At 33.6% G+C, this 12,167-nt stretch overlaps 1 protein-coding gene across 1 annotated transcript; it reads right to left on the bottom strand.

Moving 5' to 3' along the window:
• Positions 1–1,830: 1,830 nt before the first annotated feature.
• LOC135153923 (calmodulin-A-like) lies at positions 1,831–9,441 on the bottom strand. The gene is made up of 5 exons (XM_064098820.1): positions 9,370–9,441; positions 4,704–4,847; positions 3,982–4,114; positions 3,480–3,595; positions 1,831–2,781 (listed from the first exon to the last, which is right to left on the bottom strand). Exons 1-5 carry the CDS (start codon positions 9,398–9,400, stop codon positions 2,741–2,743), a joined length of 465 nt encoding a protein of 154 aa, XP_063954890.1. The 5' UTR covers positions 9,401–9,441; the 3' UTR covers positions 1,831–2,740.
• Between the last annotated feature and the right edge of the window lie 2,726 nt (positions 9,442–12,167).

Genomic DNA, 12,167 nt, shown 5'->3' with positions numbered 1-12,167 from the left:
ACCTGGTCAAGTAGTCATGGATAATGTAAATTTATTACAGGTTGAATCCACCAAATTTCTTGGGCTCTATATCGATCATGATTTGTCTTGGAAGTGTCACATTAATTACTTGTGTAAATTGACTTCTAGAAGTATCGGTATTTTAAGCAAGCTAAAATTCTTTTTTCCTGATTATATACTATTAAACTTATATATGACTCTCATTTCATCACGACTAAATTATGGTATATTAGCTTGGGGTAATACAAACAAGACGGTACTAGAAATTTTATTTAAATTACAAAAGCGGGCTATTAGGTTGATTAACCAATCTGACTTTTATGCACACACAAATCCATTATTTATAAAAAAAAATAAAATCCTGAAAATTCATGATCTTTACAAATTTCATTTGGGTACATTCATGTTTCAACTCTCAAAAGATAATCTACCGGAAATTTTCTCTTCCTTGTTTCAAAGAAACGACCTCATCCATTCTTATCCAACCCGCCAAAGGGACTCATTTCACCTTCCACGTACTCGAACGTTATTTGCTCAAAGATCAATTGTATTTGAAGGACCAAGGTTTTGGAATCATCTTCCAAACGAAATATCTAGCTGTTTATCCTTAAGTATGTTTAAATGTAAACTGAAATCATTTCTTCTGTCCAGTATGGACCCAGTTAAGACGCACTGGCTGAATATATATATAATGTATTTGATTTGTACCTTTTTAAAGGTATACTGCCTAGTTTGAATTTTTTCATTCTTCGCTCATCCTCCCCCTTCTATTTCACATTTGTCCTCTTTTCCTCTCATTCTTTACCCCGCGATTTTCCGCTTATCTTTGGCTTTTCCTTTGTAGTCTGAGTTTTTTTTTTTGGTCCGATCTCCTTGATTACTAATTTCATAATTACTTTAAGGAACCTGCAGACATTACAAACTCTGCTTTTTATGCAGGTTCCTTCATATTTCACTTTATTTACTGCTATATACATGTTATATTTTGTATTTTGTATGTAATCAAATGTATTTCTCAATTTTATTATGTTATTATTTTGCTATCTTGTGAAGTATGAAAATAAATTCAATTCAATTCAATTCAAAACATGCGCATCTCACTACTGAAATATTGCAAGCGCGAAGCGCGAGCTGAAAATTTAGGAAATTCAGACCTGAAGAGGGACATTTTAAGGCTTGTTTGTAGGAATTCACGAAGACCATACGTATTTCACTAACCAAATGAAGCGCGAGCTGAATTTTTTTATATATATTGAGCCCAAACATGGATATTTTAAGGACTATTTTTTTTAAGAATCCATTAAGAGTACTAATATATCTGTAATGCGCTTAGACACGTCGTTTCGATGTATTAAGCGCTATATAAAAGCGGATTATTATTATTATTACAAGTACACATATCTCACCATAGGCCTAGTCATCTAATGCGAGTGCCAAGCGCATGCTGATTTTGTTAGAATTACACCTAAAATGTAGTCAGCGCATGATTATCATACGCACCTCCCTAGTCAAATATTGCGAGCGCGAAGCGCGATCTGAAAAATTAGGAAATTCACACCTGAATATATTTGGTGTATATTGACTTGAAAACGGGAGGTTTTAGTACAACAGAATTACATATCTCGTTAAACAGACAATGCGAGCATCAGGAACAATGAAGACATAGGCCCTGAGCAAATTATGTTTCATAAAGTTATGATATTTTTTTCATTTTTATGTTATATAACATAACATAATCATAATATAATATGATATAATTAACAATAATTTCTTCCTTCCCACTACGTTTCTCTCACTTTCTCCCTCTTTTTCTCTTTTTTCCCTTTTTTTGGCCAGCCGATTGCCACTGACTACTACTACTATAACTACTACTACTACTACTACTACTACTACTACTACTACTACTTCTACTACTACTACTACTACTACTACTACTACTACTACTACTACTACTGCACCAATCTGACCATGGACCTATTAAAATAAGTCCATGATCTGACTTAAACATTTTCTGAAAGATTTTGTTTCATTTGATAATATTTAATATAAGAAAATTCCAATTTATGGTCATCGTGTGTATAGACATACGACAATCAACACTACCATCATCATGATCATGATCATCTCGTACTTGTTCCTTATCATCGTGATCATACTTGTCATCATACATATTATTATGTTCGACCATAAATTACTAGGGAGATGATAACTCAGGCCACCCCTACCTAAAATATTGTGTGAATATCCTTCACCCCCAGTGATCGACACCCATTCTTCTTCCTCAGTTGAGAAGAGAGGAGCCTGTCATTTATCTTCCATCCCACTTTTCATTTCGTTAATTTCCATTTTCAACAATTACAGTTCGTTTTGTACATTTTGACATACAAATAACAAAACATATTACAAGTATCCCTGTACAAAAATTATATTCAAGATTATTACATATCAGGTTGGAAATGGAGGGGGCTGCTAAAAAGCGGAGCTTGTGGAGTGCAGCCTCCTAATAAATATTCTTGCAGTTACTTTCAATTCAAGATGATCATAGTCATAATCCCAGGCCATAATCTTCGTCGTCACATCAAAAGGGAGTTATAAACCAATACGGTATTCATTTTATAGTTCCTTTATTACATTATTTTCTTGATATGAAGAGCAATGCTGGATATCAGACAATACATCTTTTTATTGATAATATACTTCAATAGACATAAAGATGCCGTTCATCCATAGTGTGTGCGTCTCATGAATTCTCTGAAGATTGCATGATCATTTCAACGAATTCTGAAAGAAAGTTACACATCAAAAAATAACAAATTTATTTCCAATCGCATGCGATATTCAAGACATTGTTGGACTATCGTGTGAACTTCCAGATCGCATCCACTCTAAATGATAAAAACAAAACGGAGGCCCTATTTATTAATATTTGTTGATAAAGTTTGTAAACATTCTTATTTTTTACAAAGTCGAAGAATGTCTATATACTATTTGTTAATAAAGTTTGTAAACATTCTTATTTTCTTATGTCTATATATTTTGTAATATCTATATACAAAGAATGTCTATATACGGCTGTAGAATGCTGGTGGTGATAGTGGTGGTGTAAGTGTGGTATGACGATGACGGTGGTGATAGTGGTGGTGTAAGTGTGGTATGACGATGACGGTGGTGGTAGTGGTGGTGGTGGTGGTGATGATGATAATGACGATGATAAGAGAGATTATAATGCCGATGATGACGATGGTGATGATTGTGATGTGGTGGTGGCGATGGTAATGATGATGATGAGAAGGAGGATGATGATGAGGAGGAGGAGGAGGAGGATGATGATGGTGGTGGTGGTGGTGGTGATGATTAATACGTATTGCATAATTCATACCACAACCACCATGTCCCCATGTTCATATTCATTCCATTTAATATTCTTGTTGATTCCATTGACAAAGCCCTCTTACGAACGAATTTACATGTATTCCTACCTCCATAATTAATCTTTCCATCTTGGTCAATATCTGCGTTGGCAATCATTTCTGCAACCTCGTCATCCGTTAAAGGTTCACCAAGTGTCGTCATCGCCAACTTCAGCTCAGCAGCACTTCATAAACACAAAAAAAAATCATATTCAGTTCGGAATGGGTCTCAAATTAATTTTGACACTTTACATATATCACGGTTCACCCCATGAAGAGTTTAAACAACAGTCATCAACTCGGCTATGCCAGTTAAAGAATTTAATATTTGAAAGTGAAAATTTTTGTTAAACTTATCTATACATCGAAATATTTTTTCGATTTTTTCGACAATTATTTTTTTCCATTACGCATACTCTACTGATATGCGGCTTTATAATATTTATTGATTGTTATTATACATGATTTGATGAATAGGTCATTTATTGCTAAATCACTAATTCATATAATCACAACTGACTACAAGTATTTTTAGGTTTAGGTAGATGTAGAGAAACAAAAAAAATCTAACCTGATATAACCGTTACCATCTTTGTCAAATAACTGAAATGCTTTCTTTAGTTCTTCTTGGTCTTGTTCTTTATCACTCGTAGGGAGTAATCCAACCATCTTGATAAACTCGTCGAATTCTATTGTACCGTTTTCTAGAGAGAAAAAGTCAGGACACATGATTTGGATTAATCGTGTTGATCGGAAATCGTATAATGACTGGAATAATTCGTTAGTATAATACCTTGGTCACATTTGTTCTACGGCGGCCGTACGGCGAGTCGAATACAGCCGTTTTAACATTTTTTTTTGGTACCAGCTACATATAGGTGGTTTCAATAAAAATGAATAAAACGACTGTTTTCGACTCGCCGTACGGCCGCCGTAGAACAAATGTGACCAAGGTATAAGAGTAGCCTTCTTGATTTGAAAAAAGAATTGTCTCAAAGCTTCCAGTTATCATCATATATCATCGTCATCACCAGCATCACCTTCATCATTATCATCATCATCATCGTCGTCGTCGTCATGACCACCACCACCATCACCACCATCACCACCACCACCACCATCATCATCATTATTATCATCATCATCATCACCATCATCATCAGTATCCTTATCATCACCATAACTACCACCACCATCATCATCATCATCATTATCATCATCATCATCATCATCATCATCATCATCATTAGTGCCATGCTTATAACTATGATTATGATTCAAGCCGTTACTTACTATTTTCATCAAATCGTTGAATAGCTTCCTCGATATCTTTCTTGGAATGTTTATGACCTAGTGACCTGATGACATCACCAAACTCATCCACGGATATGACGCCATCATTGTTGCGATCAAAACTATTAAAAGCTTCTCTGAACTCTGCGATGATATTGGAGGTCGAATAGGAAAACGAGACGATTGAAGCCAACGGGTGTTGTGAGAGAGTTGAGAGGGGAAACAAAGCGACACGGAGGTGGACGGAGAGAGAAGAAAATATAAAAGAATTAGGAGGAAAAGAAACGGGGGGAAATCAGATAAATCATATAATTTATATAATATTCTCATGAAATTTGATAACTTTGCAAAGAAAATGATACTGTAATGATTTGTAATGATGGTTAATTCCAGTTTCTAGTTTACATACAATAGTGGGAGTGATTTCATGAGAGTTTGGCCCCCGGGGGGGGGGGGGGGGGGGAGCGAGACATTGCTCTCCCATACGGTGCTGTACAAGATTCGAAATTTGAGGGAACCCCCCCCCCCCCGATTACACCGCCCATGATAGATAAATCTGTGTTTACTTGCCCTTTAATCAAAGACATTCAAAATGATATAATGAAAACAGTCTCCCATCCTGATGTAATATCTTTTTATGAATGTTTTATATTTGATTGTATTTGTCATTTAAGGCACATACAAATATTCTGTTTTTGAGAAATAAAGTCTTGAAGGTTAAAGATTTATATTCTTTTCAACTCGGACAGTTAATGTAAAAGTTTATCAATAAACAATTACCGTTACCTTTTAACTCTCAAAATACATATGGAATCTGAATGAAAAGAACATCGAATCTACGCTAACATGGGACATCGAAAAAAAGTCAAACTTAAACCAAAGAAAAAGTGGCTTATGCAATCTTTGCCTGGAGGAAAAAGTGTCCATAATAACAAACAGAAACTCACTAAACAAAAGGTCGGAACTGATTTCAAAGTGCAGACACCGAACGAGACCAAACCAGAAACCACCGAAGCGTCAAAATGACCCGCCGCACCACACAAATAGCCAATAACGTCAGTCTGCCTGAAGATCGCCTCAAGTCCGGGCGTGAAACCGCCGGTAGCAGACGTTTAATAGGTACGTATATATATATATATATATATATATATATATTGTTTATTTCTTTATTTTATCTTATTTTTTATTCATAAAATTTACTTATAAAAGGAAGCCTTCACCCTACAAGCTCTGCTTTTTAGTTGGTCTCCTTCCCTTTCGATTTCATGGTATTATTGTATTATAAAAATGATTTAAATGTTATATTTTTATAAATATGTATATTGAACTATCATTGTAAATGTAAAAAGATTAAAAGAAAAAATAATTGAATTGATTTGAAGTTATTTATTAGATTATATTCATTCACTAAAAGCTCAACAAGAAGCTGCTTTTCATCAATGACCTGATGAAATCAGAATGAAGATTACAACAAATTACATCAATATTAAAAATGTAAAATACTGAGTCATTATCTAGGCAATGCGTAATAATATAAATAAACAAATATTTTTACCTAAATGATAACACAAAAAAATGAATAAAATTTACATTTATCTATGTAGTTATTATGCCCATTATATTAACTGTTTATGCATAGGGTTGAAATCATAATAAAACTCGGCCTCTTTCCTGTCCTTTCGAATGCTTTTTTAAATTAGAATATTCTCCTATATTGGTTAAATAAATTTAACTTGAAAATGAATCATACCGCTCCCATAAAAAAATACATCAACGCCAACAAACAAAATATATATCAATATTGGAGGTGCTTTTCCGGAAAAAGGTAAAACTCTAATCAAGTCTTACATTTTATATAGCAATCGATTTCTGTGCCATTCGCTTTCCTAAAAATCATCTATTGGCTTTTTCATGATGATCTTAATATTTCTTCATCATAATCAGGGATTATCTTTTTGTTACCAACGCAACACAATCCATTGACTAATTACCATGGTAACAATGCCCGTTCATTGGCAGAGATTAAATTAAAATATCGAGGTAAAACGTAATGGAATTAGTTTTAGCCGTAGAATCGCTAATAAATTTGATTCCATAAGGTGGTATTTCCTGGTGTATGGGAAGGTTTTCAATGAACAAATCGCTTCATTCTCGAGGACAGGAAAGAGACCTGCTTCTACAATGAAGCAATATCAGAATTAATATGTAAATTGTGTTTGAGAGCGTAGTGGGGTTGTGAATTGCAAATAATCCTACGTGCTATGTGCACTATCTATCTCTCTTTGAAAGATGTCCCAAAATATAGAAAAATATGTCTACATTGAGGAGCATTTTCATGCCACAAACGTAACAGAGGCTTTTGTTTGTTATGGTAATAATAAATACAGTAGGAACTCGGCAGGACAGCTTTTAGCTGGTATAATGCCAAGCTTGTACACAGCCAATATATGAAACATTTTACGTCTAAGTTAATAGTGGCTGACCATGATGTCTTTACTCTATAAGAATCAGTGGCGTCGATCCTGGGGGGCAGGGGGGGGATCGCCCCACCAATGAAAATAATGGGGGGGGGGCAAACATATCGTTTTGCCCCCCCCCCAATAATTCCGCATGTGCAAAAATGAAATAAGATTGTAATTTTACACGGAAATCAGCAAGCGAGAATGAGATATCAACTCGTTCTTTATTTAAAATCGTGCTCAAAGAAATGTCCGCTTTTCAGATTGGAATATCAAAATTTTCAGCTCGCGCTTCGCGCTCGCATCATGGCTGTAGCAAAAACCCATACTTTTCATAATTAAATAAATGAATAGAATGTCCCGTTTTCATTTCTAAACATCAAAGGAACTCCCGCTTCAATTTGCAATAATCTTTTGTTGGATATATATCTTGTTCTTTATGCAACTGTCATTTTTTTAGATCAAACTATCAAAATTTTCAGCTCGCGCTTTGCGCTCGCATCTATTGTTCTTTTAGATACCCATTTTAATCATTGGTACCAAAGATGCTTAGAATATCAAGCTTTCAGGTCAGAATATAAAGAAATTTCAGCTCGCATTATCCAATGTTATCTGTGTACTGAGATACATGTATCTATCCTCCTCAATAGTTACTACAAACAGTCCTAAACAGGTACCTTTTTCCTGTTTTGATGTCAGTATACTAAAAAATTTCAGCTCGCGCTTCGCGCTCGCATTAATTTGTTGGTGAGATACATATATATATATATATATATATATATATGTATATATATATATATGTATATATATGCATATATATAATATAGATCTAGGCCTATGTGTGTGTGTGTGGGTGAGTTTGGAGTTTGTTCGTTTTGTGTGATCGAGCGCTTTTGGAACGTTAAATCATGATTTTGCCCCCCCCCCCTCAATCTGAAAAATGGATCGACGCCTCTGATAAGAATTAATACTTTTGAAATGATAAAGCTCTCTACAAGCCCCGTCTTTAGCAAGCAGCCTCCTCCACAATCAACCTGTTTTATTATGTGTATTGTTCACAATTATATATTAGGTTGAACGGGGCAATATAATATCGTTGGTAACGGAAATAAACGAAAGTGAAAAAGAGTATATATATTACTTCTAAGCAAGCCTCTTACAACAACAACAAATCTATTGACAAATAACTGTGTTCTTTATCACGTGATCATGTGTTTCATGAAACCTTGAGGAATTAAAGATATTGGTAAATTGACAGTTTCAGGTCTTTTAACATTATAGCAATGACGGCAAGGAAGAATTCATTATCCCAATAATTCTTCAGATGCCCCATTATGATCCGAATTGAATCAGTGAAAACACCAACTAAACCTACTCCAACCCGACCGATTGAAATTACTTATTAACAGCTATTGTCGATCTGCTGTTGATTTGGCCGGTCGGACTGTTGCATTATTAATTCATGCCATTCATAACTCACTTGGTGGGTTTAACATGAATGTGGTTTAATGTGGTAAAATATCAGGCTATAGGGTCAATTATGCAAATATAACGCGGTTTTATTTACCAACTTTGATCAATATGATTGCAGAATAATCAGCCTCTTTTAAGATAGTTAAAAGGATTGAAAAATAATGGTGGAGTGAAAACAGACACTAGGGCATGTAGGGCGTTCAGTAATAACTTGATCATATCAGTTTGTTGTTGCTATAACAAAGATTATTAAAATTCTATTATTACCAGTATTTATATCATTCTTGTCATAATGATTATTCTAATGATTATGATTTATTATTTTCATTATTATTATCATTAATTAATACAGTCATCATTTTCATCATCACCTTTGGTAGTAGTATAAGTAGTAGTAGCAGCAGCAATAGTGGTAGTAGTGGAAGTATTAGTAGTATAGTAGTAGTAGCAGTAGCAGCAACATGGTAGTAGTAGTAGTAGTAGTAGTAGTAGTAGTAGTAGTAGTAGTAGTACTAGAAGTAGTAGTAGTAGTAGTAGGAGTATGAGTAGTAGTAGTGGTAGTAGTAGAAGTAGTAGTAGTGGTAGTAGTATAGTAGAAGTAGTAGTAGTAGTAGTAGTAGTAGTAGTAGTAGTAGTAGTAGTAGTAGTAGTAGTAGCAGTAGCAGTATAGCGCCTATAGTAGTCTTATACTGCGAAGCAGCAAGATTAAAAAAAAAAGCAAATATGTGACTCACCTTCCATTTGTTCTGCAGTTAATTTAAACATTGGAACTGGTTCATCACATTTGACCTGATCGTTCCCTTGAGATGCCTGTAAATAAAACAAACTTACTTTCAAATTTGTCTCTTTATTTCTATGTTCATTTGTTTTAATTCCATGAAATTCTTGAAAATTGATTTTATTTATTTCTATTTTTTTCTTCTGCATAACAATGGGATATAGAAACATATTTATAACAAAGACCTTTTGACAATATATCAAAAATACACATCATTGCACATAAAATCACTTGCAGAAGATGGGTTGCCATTGTAAGCAAAAATGATTGATAATATGACAAACCAAAACAGTCATATGCTAAATACATAATCATATTGAATGAGCAGAATTGATGAATAAGAATCATTAAAACAGTAACTTTAAAGGGATGGTCCAAGCTGGAGATATTTATATCTCAATAAATAGAGTAAAATTCACAGAGCAAAATGCTAAAAATTTGATCAAAATCGGATAACAAATATCAAAGTTATTGAATTCTAAAGATTTGCATTATTCCGGTGAAACAGTGCTAGGCATGTCTTTATGAATATTCATTAGGTGGGCTGATGATGTCATATCCCCACTTATTCTTTTGTATTTTACTATATGAAATTAGGTTTATTAAATTTTTTTCCTACTGAGAACTGAAACAGTCGGATTGACAAATGATTAAGTGCATTAGTGATTTATTGCCGCAACTTATTTTTCATCATAATGGAGACACACCATTTACACATGTAAGAAAAAAAAGAAACATTTGTGATTTCTTGTAATAACATAAGAAAAAGTAAAGTGGGGATGGGACACCATCAGCTCACCTAATGAATATTCATGACGATGTGCATATAACTGTTTTCACAAAATATTGATAAACTTTGGAATTCAATAACTTCGTTATTTGTTATCCGATTTTGATGAAATTTTCAGCATTTTGATCTGTGAATTTAACTCTATGAAATAATTTAGATATAAGTATTTTCAGCCCGGACCATTCCTTTAAAAATGAAAGAAAAAAAAACACCACTTGTAATAATATGTAATCATGATAGAACATTTCAATGATGATAATGCCGAAAATGATGACAATGATGATACTGAAGATGATGATAATGCTGGAGATAATGATGATGATGGTGGTGAAAAGAGAATATGAAAAGACTATGACACATAAAGTTTGCCATGCATTTTCCAATAGTACACGGCCTTAACTTTAGAACAAGAGGATTTAATTGAGTTTGGCTGTCAGGGAGAGAATTCCACAGGTCAGGACCATGGTGTCTTGTGGACATCTGGGCAAACTAAATGTAAACTAGAAGATTTACGGGAAGGGTAATCGTGAATGGTTTTATACCATACAAATTTGAAATGAAAGCGGTGAACAGTAAACTTTGTAGTGTATCAATGTCAAATACTGTCAGAGTTTTCAATTGGTAAAATAGTGGTCGTGTGTGCGATAAATATTGTGAACCTGTACAAATGAGAAGGTCTTTCTTTTGCAAAAATAAATAACATTTTTCCGTGATAACCCATAATAGATTGTTACACGTGATATACGGTAAAATCAATGAATTACAAAGCATAATAAGTCCTTTACAAGGAATACAGTTGTTTAATTAATAGAGTATACCAACAATCCTAGAAATAGAGGTTGTTATATGAAGTATAATGTTCGTTCTAATTTAAATTTCCGTCAATGACGACATCCAAAGAATTCGTTTGTTGCTTTCTTTCAAGAGGTATATTTTCCGGGATATTTTCTTTGAATGTGTTATAATGAAAGTCATTTGTATGATATCTTATGTGTTTGGAATACATGAAATTAGTTTTACTGATATTGAGGGACAATTTATTGTATTTGAACAATAAAAATAATTTCGGTAATACATTATTAAGTGTACTAGCTAAGGTTAACATGATGATGATGATGTGAGTAAAAGATGTTAGTGCCATCTGCAAATAATATAAACGATAAGAGAGAAGTTGTATTGGTTAGGTCATTGGTATATTAAAAATAAAAAAGTAACGGGCCTAATATTGATCCTTGTGGGACACCGCCTCGGATTGGTTAGAAAAGTTGAAGAAACATCATTATACACCATATAATGTTGTCTAATGGTTAAATAGCTTTTAAACCAGGAAAGAGCAACACCATGAATTCCATATGAGTAAACAGTTTGAAGTAAGATCTTGTGGTCTAGCGTATCATGGCCCTTGATAGATCCGTAAATATTACGTTTTCTTAATTTGCCATGGCATCGGTTATTTTATCATGAAACTGCACTAAAGCGAGGTCGGTTGAATGACTTTTTTTTTTAAACTACACGTATATTGATATGAATTTAAGAAAATGAATTCATCCAAAAACTTGTGTGGTCTCTTGTGAATAATATTTTGGAGGATTTTGTTTCATGCAGTAGGGAATACATGCCTATAGTTACTCATTTCATATGGATTGTATTTCTTAAAAATAGCAACTTTAGCAATTTTGAGACACTCTGGACAATTCCAAGCATTAACTGACAGATTGAAAATATGAGCCAGAGGAGATGCAAAGCCCTGTGATTTACTTGACATAATTTTTTTTGTTATTTCTATTATTTTCATTAGGACTTGTAGGATAAAAAAAAAATAGTGGAGAAGTTACAGGTCCCGAGAGAACCTTAGTAAAGCTTTCATCTGGTTTACTAAGTTTTGTTTGCTAATTTAGGCCAAATATTATATATATATATATATTATATATATATATATATATATACAATTGTGAAGAGCAGGG

Source organism: Lytechinus pictus, chromosome 4 (genome assembly GCF_037042905.1).
Source record: "Lytechinus pictus isolate F3 Inbred chromosome 4, Lp3.0, whole genome shotgun sequence".
Classification (NCBI taxonomy): Eukaryota; Metazoa; Echinodermata; class Echinoidea; order Temnopleuroida; family Toxopneustidae; genus Lytechinus; species Lytechinus pictus.
Note: the sequence above shows the minus strand (reverse complement) of the source record. Positions and strands in the feature narration are given on the sequence as shown.